Genomic DNA, 13,154 nt, shown 5'->3' on the forward strand with positions numbered 1-13,154 from the left:
CAAAGTCATTCAACTTTTGGACAACTTGTCGTTCTTTCTTTGTTTTTGTTTAACGTAAAAAATTAGTACAAAAATATGCAATAAAAATGGCATGTGTTGATACTATGTTTATCCCAAACGAATCTCCTCCATTTCCTGAGCGGGCGGCTGCTTGATCTCCTGTTCCGTTGGCGGCACATATCCCTGTCTCGGCAGGAATTGCCTCTTCCTGGATGTGGGACGTATAACGATGTGTGCTACGCATGTGCAAATGGCGGCTATGGCAAAGTATTTGAAGCTCTCTCGTCCGCCCAGGCTTTTGAACATAAGTCCGCCGATTAGGGATCCGATGGAGAAGCCAAGTCCATCGTCCATGCCGGCCATCAATCCTTGAACGGTGGCCGATGTTCCCGGAGGAGCCACCGCCGAGGCGTAGGCCACAATGCACGTATAGCACAGAGCATAGGTAATGCCCTGGAAAAAGAGCTCCACGCCCACCAGATACCAGGGATTGGGAATCCAGGCGATCAGCGACAGTCGCACAGCGTAGAAGAAAAAGCACATGCTCATGCAATGAACATAGCCCAGTTTTTTGATAATCTTTCCGCTGTAGAAGAAAAAGGGCACCTCGCCGGCCAGACACTCGGCGGCCACCACTAGACCTTCGATCAACTTGATCTGATGCATGTAACCAGTGGCCTCGGCCACCTGCTCCAAGTGCCAGAACATAAAGTATATGATGAAGGAGTCAATGATGCCAGCCATTGTGGCGAAGAACAGAAAGACCAGAATGGGTGGCTTGCGCACCAATTGCCAAACATCGCTCCAGATGGACTCGGAACCACCCAGTTTCGGCAGCTTCAGCTTGGACACACTGAACAGATCGAGCAAACTGAACACGCACATGATGATCAAGGCAGGCGTCAGACTTTTGACCGCATCCGTGGTCCACCAGTTCACTACGATTCCGGCTAGCATGGCAGTGGCTCCAAAACCAATGGTGCCCCACACTCGTTGTGCTCCGTACTTTTCCTGCTCCTCATCGCCCAGAAGGTCAAAGCAACAGGCATCGGATATGGAGTTTGTCACGTTGAAGCCAACGATTCCAATGCAGAGCAGGCATACGAACAGCCAGAACTTGCCAGCACCATAGATGCAGCTATTTACGTGTCGCACCTCGCAGGATGCACTGTTCCAATCGATGGCTGCTGGTTGCGTGAGACAGATGTGATAACTCTCGTTGCCATGAAGCAGATTCTGGTTGAGATTGAGGCCCGACTCGTTGGCAACAATTAGAGCGGAGAATTCGCCTACTTCCTTTTCTTCCTGAATGCATTTTGCCTGATGAGTGGTTTGACAAAATGCGTTGGAGGATTGGATAATGGTATTGCAATCGTTTGGATTCGTCAATAACGTTACATTCCATTGGGCACTTCCCTCGTCCAATGGAATGAAATGTGAGTTGTCGGGCAGGAAATAGAAGCCGGCGAAGGCCAGTGTCATGATGAGGATAAGGGAGATGAAGATGAACTTGCGCAGGCTCTGCAACAAAGATTATAGTTTAGTATTTATATTAATAGTTACTAGGCATATCAAGCTCACCGTGAAATAATCGGCTAGGAAACCCACCAAGGGTTTGGCTAAAACATAAAGTAGGGGCAAGGCGGCCGTAATATAGCCCATAACATCCGGTGGAACACCGATCTGCTTGCCGATCACCGACAATTGTGGCAATATGGGTCCCATGGCTAAAAGTTGACAATGTGCACATGAGTTTATAAACTACAATAATTTCCAAGAAATCTTTCTATAATTGCAGCAGATTCTCACATCATATATTCGATAATGTCAGCGATAAGAACATTTTGATACGAAAGAATCTCACGAAGTGCGAAATCGGCTTTAATTTTGGATTGTTAAGTTATAACTTTACACTCACCCGCCATGAAAAAGAAGAAATGTGCCTTGATGGGCAGCAGGCGCCTGTTTAATCGCACCATTGTGCAGTCTGTAAAATTATGGCTAGTGTATCACAGTTCGGATATATCCATGCAATCCTCTGGTTATGCCGGGTGAGATGTGGTTCCTACCCAGATAAGATCATAATTTTTCGCACGTCTTCGACTTCGCCGTTCGACGTTCTTAGGGAATCTGTCGTCTGGTGGATAGAGTGTTTAAATAGTCACAGCGATATGGATGTAAATCAGAGAATGCTAAACTATATCTAATCACATCGCGATAAGATGCTAGTCCAGACTATATAGCAGTCTGTAATCGTCTGCATAAAAGTTCTATTGAGATAGCCAAAGGGAGGGAGCATAACACTCCGGAACAACGAATCTTATCTTTTCGCACCAAAGTCGTTAGATTTTGTTGGAAAATTAAGACCGTATGTGCGATAAAGATTTTAGGGCCTGCCATAATAAATATGCCCTTGAGGCATGTCCAAGATTCCCCCCCCCCCCCCACTTGTACCAACCAACTCAATTAGTAATTTTCATATAACTTGCGATATTTTTTTTATACTTTGTAGATAAAAACCGGTTTGCGGTACCAAATCACTTGTTAACTTGACACAGAAAAAAATTGCTCTTTTGCCAAAGCCGAAATAACTTTCGTAGATTGATCATTAATCAAACACAATTTAGAAATCCCTAGAAATAACAGGGGAGTTACGAGAAGAAAAAAAAAACCCAAGGTGCGTGAATGATGCTAACTCAAGTTATAACCGGGAAGCCATAGAAATGCTTCACTTGACTACGTTAAGTTGTGATGAGCAAATGCTTTGAATACAATGAAATTGCACGAAACGTGTATAGTGCATATAGTGTTAATTAAGTATATTGATTATCTGTCGAGCAATTAGGTTCACGCGATTAAAATCCACCCACAAGTGACGATTTCCCAGAGATCAAGTTGAGTATATGGACGCCAAGAGCTGCGGTCAGAGACTGAGGCAAGCAAATAATGCCGAAAGGCATGCAGTTCGCATGGAAACTGATAAGTCAAGTTGGCCGATAAGGCGTTCGTTAATCATATGTTTGGTATATACAAACATAATTGATAAAGCGCTGGACTGGACAGCTGCTTAATGTATAGATAGGATTAATGTTTTTTTTTTTATATAGGTGATCCCCGCTTAGATTCTCACGCAAAAAGATACTAATCAATCAGAGAGCTATCCAAAAAACCCCGCCTGACTCATCATCAGCTGTGCGTAGCTGCTTTGTATTCCATTTATTATTTATTTACTGGCGATCTCGTTCTGCAGCCGGAGCTTACGGATTGCTCGGATCAGGTTTTACTCGCTGGCATCTGGGAGAGGGCTGCCTTCAGTTGCCGTCGATCTTCCAATGCGAGCGGTTCGGGCTTGAAGCCAACTAGTCATTGATTAACTAACCTAATCTCGACTGTTAGACGATCTTCAGTGAGTGAATTGACAATTAACAAGCAGTTGACGCAATCGAAGCTCAGAATGCAGTGGCTTACACTTATTTTGGTGGGGCTGTTTGCCTCGTTCTTATCAATATCGATGTGCGTGGCTGTGCAGCCGCCCGATGATGGAAAATGTAAGTCAATCAAAGATGAGGGGCGTATTGCCTTGTGTCTGGAAATATATTAATAAAAAGCATGCAAACTGCGTAAATTAGTAGACGAACTGTTGGCGATAAGTGATACATGAGCTTGTGATTGTAATTAAGATGTATCTTAATCATAAGCAAGTCTAAAGTTGCACTTAATATGTTAATTTTGAACATGCAACTAAATTCTGCTGAAGTTATGTTTGTTTACCAATCATTTAAGCCATTAAACTATGAAATATGATGCTGTAAAGGCCGACAGCAGCTGTTTACATTTCAAATATATATGATAACTTCTCAAGCAACAATGTTAGTCAATCTAAAAAGTGGTCGAGAGTAAAACTAAACTTTTTATTACAATTCCTACACATAAAAACCGTTTCAAAAACCACCAATCATCATGTATCTTTTAATCGAAATGCACTGCGAGAGAGCAGACGACCTTGCCACTCCACCGGGTGTAATCAAAATCCGCTAGAGACAGCCGTTCCAAAACCTGTCCCGACCTTGGAGCTCGTGATCCACTGCCCAAAAAGCGTCCGGGCAGAACTGACTTGTACCCAGTTTTGCACCATTAAGCGAATTCTGCGAATGCAGCGCACTTAATCAGGTTTTCCCCGACAACTGCGTTACCTGAGGGGAATTTTTAATTTAAAACAGACAAGTGAAATACCCAGCTCAAAGATAATATCTTTTCCGAAAAACTGCATGCGAAAGATACTTCAAAATAAACAAAATCATTATTAATGCGGCGGCTAGCGACTGGTTTTTCGCCGATCGTATACTAAGCAGATGTCCAAACTTTATGCAAAGATTTACTTGCTTCTCCTCCTCCTTCCGCAGTGCGTGTTTGTGTGGTGGAATCGCGTGGCGTTTATCGGAAAACCCCCAAGTTCTGTCCGCTGCTGGAGGCGAAGAGCAACATCGAGTGCGTCATCGGCGTGGATCGATTGGATTGCGTGAGGCGTATCCACAAGGGCACCGCCCACTTTGGAGTGCTCACCTCGGAGGATCTGGTGGCCGCACGCTGGGCCAGCGTTGAGATCCTGGTGGCCAGCGAGTTGCGCTCCCATGAGTCGCACTTTGAGTACGAAATTGTGGCGGTGGTGGACAACCACGCCAATATCCATACTGTTCATGATCTTCGAGGTGCAAGGCTGTGCCATCCTGGCTACGGTCTGGGCAATCACTGGACGGAGGTCCTGGCTAATGTAGGTCACCTCAATGGATATCTTATAAAAGTACTCCAATTTTGATTGTATATACGACTTCTTTACAGTACTTTGAAGCTGCCATGGTCTCGAAGACTTGTGATCCCGAAATGACCGTCACGGAGGATCGGATAGCATCCACAGCCAAGTACTTTGGTCCCAGTTGCAAGGCTGGTCCTTGGGTGCCCGATCCCAAGCAGGATCGCATCCTAAAGAACCGATATCCCTCGCTGTGCGAGATGTGCTACGAACCGGATAGCTGTGACCAGACCGACAAGCATTGGGGACGCCGCGGAGCTCTCTATTGCCTGACCAGTGGTGGCGGGAATGTGGCCTGGGCTCGTCTGGATGATGTGCGCAGTCATTTTGGTGTGAGTTTGAGGCATACAATCTTTGCGCACAAATATTTGTGAATAACCTTCTTTGACTATTTCTTTTAGTTCTCTGGCATTCCGGCCCAGTCGAATCCCTCGGACTTCAGCTATCTCTGCCCGGATGGTCATCTGCAGCCATTGAACGCCAGTCAACCATGTGTCTGGGTGGCCAAGCCGTGGCCCGTGGTGGCTGCCCGTCGCAGCCATGCCGCTCAAGTGCAGCGTCTCGTCACTGGACTCAATCATGATGAGCCAGATAGTTGGCAGAATGCGCTGCTTAGCCTGCTGGAGACATATCACGTTTTCACTGTGCCACTGGATAATGTGATAGCTATTGATGACTATCTGGACCAGGCCACCGCATTCCAGTCCGCCTACAGCTTCCCGGAATGCAATCCACCGCGTTCCATTGTATTCTGCACCACGTCCATCATCCAGCACATCAAGTGCTCCTGGCTGCAGGAGGCTTCTCAAGTTTATGGTGTGCAACCGAACATTCAGTGCGTCCGCACCATGGATGAGCAACAGTGCCTGGATAATACCAAGTTCAAGGAGACAGATGTGGTGTTGGTGGATCAGGAAATGCGCGTGAAAGCTCAGCGGGATTACAATCTAGTGCCATTGCTATACGAGTTCGCAGCGGATATGCATGATCGGTATGTGACTATTGCACTCGTACACAAGGATGCCAAGTTCGAGAGCTTTAGGGATCTCAAAGGAGCCAGAGCCTGCTTGCCATCCTTCGAGGGAGCTGCGCATTTGTCCGTTCAGGAGACTATTGTGAATGCGACTGGCAAGGTGCAATCGCTGCACTCCTACTTCCACCGCGACTCCTGTTTGTGGAATCTACAGAGCGGACGCAAGTGTCCTCTTCACTACCAGGGCGACGAAGGTGCTCTGCGTTGCCTTTCCGAGGGCGCCGATGTGGCCTTCCTCAGCTCGGATGTGTACAAGAAGTATGTCGTCGGCAATCTCACCTCAAATTGGTTGACTCCTGGAAATCACAAGGATTTCCGGGTGTTGTGCCCATACGGTGGCATTGAGAAGCGCTCCAACTTCGAGTACTGCTACCTGCATTGGACCACCCGTGGCCACCTGATGACGCACAACTCTTCGCTGACGCGACGCAATGAGATATATAACTCTTTGCGCGATATGGATCAGTTGTTTGGTAGAAAGTACAAGAGTGAGACGCGTCCATTTACCCTATACGGCATCTTCGATAAAAGGAACAATGTGTTGTTCCGTGACGACACCGATGGCCTACTGGGCCTCCAGGAGCTGCACCGCGACAATGCCAAGCGGGTGATGGAGCACATCTACGATCGGTATGCCAATACCCAGTACTACAGGAATTTCGACGAGAGTGGAGCCATGAAATCCAGTCATAACTTATGGATATTGCTTGTCTGCTTATTATTTGTAGTGGGTCAGCCGTTTGGCTAGACCCGAGCTCAACACTAATCTTATTTATTGTGATATTACGCTAAACTTAAGTTAAGAACAACAATGGCTTCAAAACGAGCTTTATCACCCAAACGGACTTTTTGAATTTCAAAAAGAGCGGCTAGTGTCGATAGAAAAATATCGGATGGGCAATCGATAACATTAGCTAATTAAAAGTTGTTGAAGTTTAAAATGCATTTAATAAGCTCAGAGCTCTATGCTCCTAATTAAAGCATAACACTGCAAACGTTGCAAACAAATAACTAAATTTAATGAAACATTTTTTAATAATACCTACCAGTTGCATTTAAACATGCCAGCCCTTTTCAGCACTGTCGGATCAGCTGATTGTGTTATTGCTGGCCTCTTTGTTGTTGCTATGTACAAGGATTTGGTTGCCAGGGAAACAGGAAAAAATGTCACAACTGAGCTGCATTACGATTGATTAAATTTACGTGGCATACGGCATTTACTTCTATTAATTCGCAGCTTAATTAAGCACTTTAAACAGCATTTATTCCTTCTAAAATGTCAAAAAATGCGGGGCGAACCAGCAGCAAAAACGTAAGCCCAAAGAAAGGCACTTGAAACGAAGAATATATACATATATATCAAAAGCACAAATATATAGTACACCTTTCCATTGATTGGCAGCCAACAGCGATTTCACTTATTTGCACAGCAAATTTGCATTTCACTCGCTCACAAAAACCAAACCAACGAACTTTTTAACATTTACACCTGTCGCACAGTTAGATTAGCAGCTTAGTTTTCGAGTTAATGGCAATTAAAGCCTTATTGCCCAATAGCACACACATTAGCATTTTAATAGCGCAGCACATATGGAATAGCATTCAATTAAAACTAATAAACGAACCGATCGCCACACAAAAAAAAAAACAATATGTTAAGATTGGGTCAGTGTTGTAAAATGCTAAGAAATAGTGCTGAGCACCCCGACAAGACGTTATGATTTCAAAAATCTTTTCGAATTGCAGGTCAAAACGGAAGTGCCAAGGAAGGTCACTAAATCACCAGCAACAAGTGGACCGGCCACCACAAGGGAATCGAAGGAGCGGAGGTCACTGGCCAAACAACCGGATAGCTTGGAAGGTGAAAAAATTGCGAGGAAAACCACAACAGCAGCGCAACCTACGACCGCCAGCAAAAAGCCATTAGCCACGGGGAAAAACAAGGAAAGGGAGTCCTTGAGCAAGAGGACCACTCCGTCCCCAGGTGCATTGCGTGCCACCACCAGACACACAACCACGACCACAAACCCACCCCTGCAGTCCAAGACCACCAAGACCACGAAGCTCGTGGCCAAATCGAAGCCCAATGCAGTTCTGGACACGTATCACAGTGTTACGGTCGCCTCGCCACCGCAAAAGCGCAGAGGACAGGCGGAGCAGGAGAAGGAATCGCCCACGCCTTCATCAAAAGAATATTCCCCTGTTGCACAGACTCAAAAGGAGCACAAGCCACAGTCTCCTTCCAAGGGAGATGCTCGTATTGTTCCGGCAAGATCCAGAACTTATACACGCACCTTGGATCCCGAGGAAGTGGTTATCCTTAAGCGTGAATCCGCCAAGCAAAGAAGCGAAGTGGAGGCCAAGGAATCAGAGCCTGTGAAACAGCCAGTGGCCTTTGAAGTCAAATTCGATGAAGCCAAAAAGCCAGAACCGGAATCCGATCACTACTCCGATGACTTCGAATCCTATGAATCGGATTTCGAAACCGATGCCAGCACGCCCGACGAGGTGGAATCCGATGAAGCGCAGGAGCCCTCATCCTCCGAGGCGGAAGTGGAGGAGGAGCGGGAGGAAGAGGATTCGGAGCCCACCCAAAATCCCATCACTGTGATCCAACGCGACAAGGATCAAGAGCGGAAATTGGACTCCGGTCATTATGACATGCATTTGCGCAGGAATCCCTTGAGCAGTCTGTCCACGCAGAATCAGTATGATAGCTTTGATACCAACTCGATGGCCAACTCAGAGCAACTGGACTCGGGCATTAGCACCACTGGCGTGGAGAAGCCCCGGAGTGGAGAGGCTAACGTGTACTATGGTGGCTACTCGGGATTCGTTTCCCATCCCGTGATCAGTCGTCGCGGCGAAGAGCTAATGGCCAAATTGCGTTTCGATCAACTGAACTACCACCTGTTCGAGATGAAGCCCCTCAGCTACGAGGGATTCATGCAGAGCTATGGGAAGCTGAATGCCAGTCAAGTGGCCACACAGACGCAGTCACCACACATGGACGGCGAGTGCCAGACGCTGGAGGTGCACAGTCGTAGCAGCTGGACCCAACATCCACCCCACTATGGTGGGCAATTCGTTCTCAGCTGCAGTGTCGATGCGGAGTTGGATGAAACATGGAGCAAGCAACCTGCAGATGAATACGAAGCTAGCATTTCTCGATTGGAGCAACTGCATCGCCTGGAGCAGGCACGCTCCCAGCAACTGCAGCAAAAGAGATTGGCCAAGAGCACGGATCTGGAGCGACTGAATTCGTTTCTTCACAGGGCCGGCAGACTTATGGGACTGGTTTTGGAGGGCAAAACCACGGCCCACGGCCAGGGGAATAGTCCTCGAAATGTACCACTTCAGACGGGACTGCTGAACGCACTGCCTGTGCGTCGAATCTTTGGAAGTGCCGGAAATGGACAACTGGTGGTCACCGTGCACGAGTGTCCTGCGGACAGCAATGTATATAAGGAGGACTTTGCCAGCCTTCTGATGGTGTGGTCACTGGCCAATCCCAGCCAGCCGTTGCGCCTGCTCTCCACCTGGGCGGAAGTCAGCCGTGTGGCACTATCTGCGCAGGCCCAGGATATCGTGGTGGCCGGACTGAGAGATGGTAGTGTGGCTATGTGGGATTTGCGCGAGACGCACAGCTACTGCTCCAAGTTGGATGGCCACCTAACCCATTTTGCAGCCACACAATCGGTGGTTCCCATGCCGGAGCAACAGGACAAGGAGGTAAATGCCATGGATCTGGGCGCTGTGGTGGATGTGCGCAGCTTTAGATCACACTTGAATGCTGGAGGAGTAGCTGCGACTAGTGGTTTGCAGACGACGTACAAGGAAGTTCAGGTAGGTTTTATTGTAGTATTCATTTATAAATTCTATGTAAAGATCTATATGAATACATATAATTAATTATATATGCAATCCTTTGACAGTACGCCTCGCTGAATGACTCCGGCCTGCTGACCATGTGGACCCTGGTGGAGGGCGCCTCGTCCACCAACAGCAACGAGTTCAGTTCGCCGTGGGCGCGTGTGAAGCTACTGCAGAGTGGCAGCTGTGATCTGAGGAGCTATCTGGAGCGACGCCTCCTGAAGAGCCATCAGAGTGCGTACGAGAAGACCAAGTCCCTGTTCCAGGGCAACATCTACAGCGATGATGTGCTGCGTGAGCTGAATGACACGCAAACGCTGACCACGGCACTCCAGGGACAGGGATTGCAGGGCCTGCGCTTCACCAGCATCGATACGGGCAGTGAGCTCATCTATGTGTGCACCAACCGAAACTTTGTGCTCTGCTGCACGCGTAGTTTGAAGACGGAACGCTTCGCGAGGATCGCCGTGAACGAAAGTCGTTTCCTGTTTCCCACCTCGTTGTGTGTGCTCTCCAATGAGAACTATGTGGCCGTGGGTCTGTCCAATGGATCTGTGATGATACTCAACTGCAATCAGCGACAGAGGCAGCGCCAGAGGAATCAGCAGAGACCCAAAACAGGACTTCCGCCGGCCACGGATGAGCCCGATCCCGAGACGGGCAAATCGTGTGCCATTCAAAACATCATACTCAACGAGCGTAGATCATTTGACCAGCAGATGGATGACAATCCCACGTACGATGCCCGACCCAACACAGCTCTGGAGCTGATTGAGCGACCCAGGCGTTCCTACGAAATGAGGGTCTTTGACCAGCAGCTGCTCCTAAGTGGCAGCGGTCTGCGCCAGCATCTCGTCCAGGCCCTGATCCTCTCCAGCGACGGCTGGCAGCTTTCCGCCCTCACCAATGGCACTGTGCGTCACTACGATTTCTATCGCGACAGAGAGTTACCCGTGGAGGAGCTCATGGACACACGCCTCAAGGTGACGGACATTGCCGGTGCTCGAAGTTGTGGACAGGAACAGGTTCTGCTCATCCTGGACTCGACTGGAAAGGTGCAGTCGCGCACTCTGGACTACTAGCTTGTTAAATATTTTCTAATTATTTGTATGCGTTTGTTGAAATCATTTTTTAAAATGAAATAAACTCGAACTAGTCCTACTCACTTTTAATCAATTTTAATGGTTTCTATTGCACAATTTGTGATATATAAATGATATATATATGACTTTATAGAACTATAGTACTAGCACTAGCAAAATACTCTATATAGATGGGCCAATATTTATATATCTGAATAACATATTTTTTTAAGGGACACCTGCATATGCATACATATATTATTAGAATATCCTTAGTATTTATTTTAAACATTTATTAACATCAAACTAAATAATCTCACTAGCTTCCCTCATTGATATGTACACTTTTCCATCTGATCCCGCAGAGTGGTTCACACCTGCCTGGCCATGGACAACATGCCGCCGGCTGTTGTGGCTCCGAGGAGCTGGCGCACCGTTTGCAGTTCATCCCGCAGCGCCAGGACCTGCGCCCGCAGAATGGAGTTCTCCTGCTCCAGCAGCGCTGCTCGGAATGCTATCCTATCCTCGCGGATTTTCCGCGCATCTCTGGACCTCTTGGCCGCCTCGTTGTTTCGCTTGCGCCGCTCAAAGTACTTGGCATCCTTTTGAGCCTCCGGAATGGGTCGCTTTTCACCGCGGACGCGACGGTGCACAAAACCCGGAAACATACCGCCTCCAATTACGCCCACACGATTGAGCTCCATCAGCGGAAATTCCAGTGCCTGGAGAGCGTGACTTGGTGGTGCGATATACTCGAAGGCGGGTAGAGTTTCCGACGATCTCTTGGCACCGATCATGCCGGGAAAGCCCAGACCGGTTAGCCGAAGATTCTGGGGAATGGAAATGGAGTAGGACGGATTGTTCTTGGACTCCAGTTCCGCATCCAGTTCGGAGTGCATCGATACGGTCTCGGTGACATCCAAAATGGGCGACTGGGCGGGCGAGTGCATCCTATATCGGTGACTTCCGTTCGCGCCGACGGCCGGGCTATATCTGAATCCAGCTCCTGGCTAAGAAGCTAGCTACTGGCGAGGCGACCACCTGCCTGCCGTGGTAATTATAGGTTCTTGTCACACAAACTCCCCCACGTACACACACACACACACACATACACCCGCTTTGGGGCTAATTCTAAGCCAGCCACAACCCTCCATCGCCGGCTGATTCAACCAATCACGCAATGTTGACGGTAATTATTCGTCAAATACATGACACTTGGCCGGGGCCGCATGGCATTTATTTGTGCTGCCCGGTTACAAGGACTTCATATAACTGGTTAGCCAGATTACATGCCCCCAGCCCAGTCCAGTCCACCTCTCCCCGCTCGCCGATCACTTCTTGGCCCTTGGAGTTGACCAACTGTTATGTGTTGGGGCGGAGATAGTAAGGCTTACCCATTGTCCATGCGCTGACCAATGAGAGTGACCCTTGGCTATCGACCGGCATTTTGTGGACGAATATAACAGCGATAACAGCGGTAATAGTCTGAAAGAGGCGTGGTGGAAGCCTACTTGCACTCACTGAAAGTTATCCTTTAGGATATCTTACTATATAGCAAAACATGGGGTAATGTAAAATGTAAATCATGAATATGCAATTTTTAGTCATTACATTAAAATGAAGCCATCTTATTTGAACCATTATACAATAGATATACTTTTTTTGATCCTTAAACTGATAGTTCTTGTAGATTCCTATCACTCCAAATCATTTTATCAGATATTCTAGGCATAATATATCTTCAATTGCTCTATGTGAACTTTTTATTTCCGAGGTTTTTTGAGACTTAAAGGATTTTTCCAGCGTGTACCAATCGATTTCAATAGTCCTAAGAGGAATAGCTTCTGCTCCTTTTTAGCTGAGCTCCAAAAACTGCAGCGTCAGAAAGTTGCAATATGCCTAATCCGCTATTATTAAGACATCAAAAAGTTGTTACCAACTTTATTTTGATCAAGCATGATTCTTCAAAATCGTAAAATTTTACTTGCCTTCCGACAATGCCACTCACGACATCCAAGACCACCGTATGCATATCCAACAACCATCGACATGTAAATGAACTCCGTGTGTCGTCTTTAACCCGTTCCGTTTCGTTTCGGTTTGAGAAAGTGTCACCTGTTTGTTTGCCGGGGTGGTAAATTGGCAGTTTGGGTCACGGAGTCCTTGCCGTCTCCGGCAACCGGAAGTCGCATCCTTATGGCGTTTCATAATGTATGCGCTAATTTATTATCTGTTGGCAAAAGTTTGGGCCATACATAGTTAACCCTTTGACTGTCATGCCACCGATGTTTCGTTTATGGTGTTTTGGCCCAACTGAGAGCCGAACCCGGAAATAATGGATTGCGTGCCGGAGTGA

At 47.4% G+C, this 13,154-nt stretch overlaps 4 protein-coding genes across 8 annotated transcripts; 2 read left to right on the top strand and 2 right to left on the bottom strand.

Moving 5' to 3' along the window:
• Window positions 1-29: 29 nt before the first annotated feature.
• On the bottom strand, window positions 30-7,492 carry CG15706 (uncharacterized protein). 5 transcript variants are annotated; one of them, NM_001299550.1, is made up of 5 exons: window positions 6,890-7,492; window positions 3,469-3,586; window positions 1,919-2,137; window positions 1,582-1,727; window positions 30-1,521 (listed from the first exon to the last, which is right to left on the bottom strand). In NM_001299550.1, the coding sequence occupies exons 3-5, from the start codon at window positions 1,977-1,979 to the stop codon at window positions 109-111; spliced, it is 1,620 nt and encodes a 539-aa protein (NP_001286479.1). In that variant the 5' UTR covers window positions 1,980-2,137; window positions 3,469-3,586; window positions 6,890-7,492; the 3' UTR covers window positions 30-108. The 5 variants fall into 5 exon arrangements, with proteins under 5 accessions (NP_001286479.1, NP_001286481.1, NP_611099.2 ...); NM_001299552.1 differs by having other exon boundaries at window positions 3,380-3,616; window positions 6,890-7,214; NM_137255.3 differs by lacking the exon at window positions 3,469-3,586.
• Window positions 3,313-6,681, top strand: Tsf3 (Transferrin 3). Its single transcript, NM_079035.3, has 4 exons — window positions 3,313-3,548; window positions 4,404-4,771; window positions 4,840-5,142; window positions 5,212-6,681. Exons 1-4 carry the CDS (start codon window positions 3,455-3,457, stop codon window positions 6,589-6,591), a joined length of 2,145 nt encoding a protein of 714 aa, NP_523759.1. The 5' UTR covers window positions 3,313-3,454; the 3' UTR covers window positions 6,592-6,681.
• Window positions 7,010-10,899, top strand: CG15701 (uncharacterized protein). The gene is made up of 3 exons (NM_137256.2): window positions 7,010-7,155; window positions 7,590-9,689; window positions 9,779-10,899. Exons 1-3 carry the CDS (start codon window positions 7,120-7,122, stop codon window positions 10,796-10,798), a joined length of 3,156 nt encoding a protein of 1,051 aa, NP_611100.1. The 5' UTR covers window positions 7,010-7,119; the 3' UTR covers window positions 10,799-10,899.
• A 270-nt stretch (window positions 10,900-11,169) lies between these two features.
• On the bottom strand, window positions 11,170-11,748 carry CG7786 (uncharacterized protein; the record flags this gene model as incomplete). Its single annotated transcript, NM_137257.1, has 1 exon — window positions 11,170-11,748. The coding sequence occupies one exon, from the start codon at window positions 11,746-11,748 to the stop codon at window positions 11,170-11,172; it is 579 nt and encodes a 192-aa protein (NP_611101.1).
• Window positions 11,749-13,154: the final 1,406 nt, after the last annotated feature.

This window comes from Drosophila melanogaster, chromosome 2R (genome assembly GCF_000001215.4).
Source record: "Drosophila melanogaster chromosome 2R".
Classification (NCBI taxonomy): Eukaryota; Metazoa; Arthropoda; class Insecta; order Diptera; family Drosophilidae; genus Drosophila; species Drosophila melanogaster.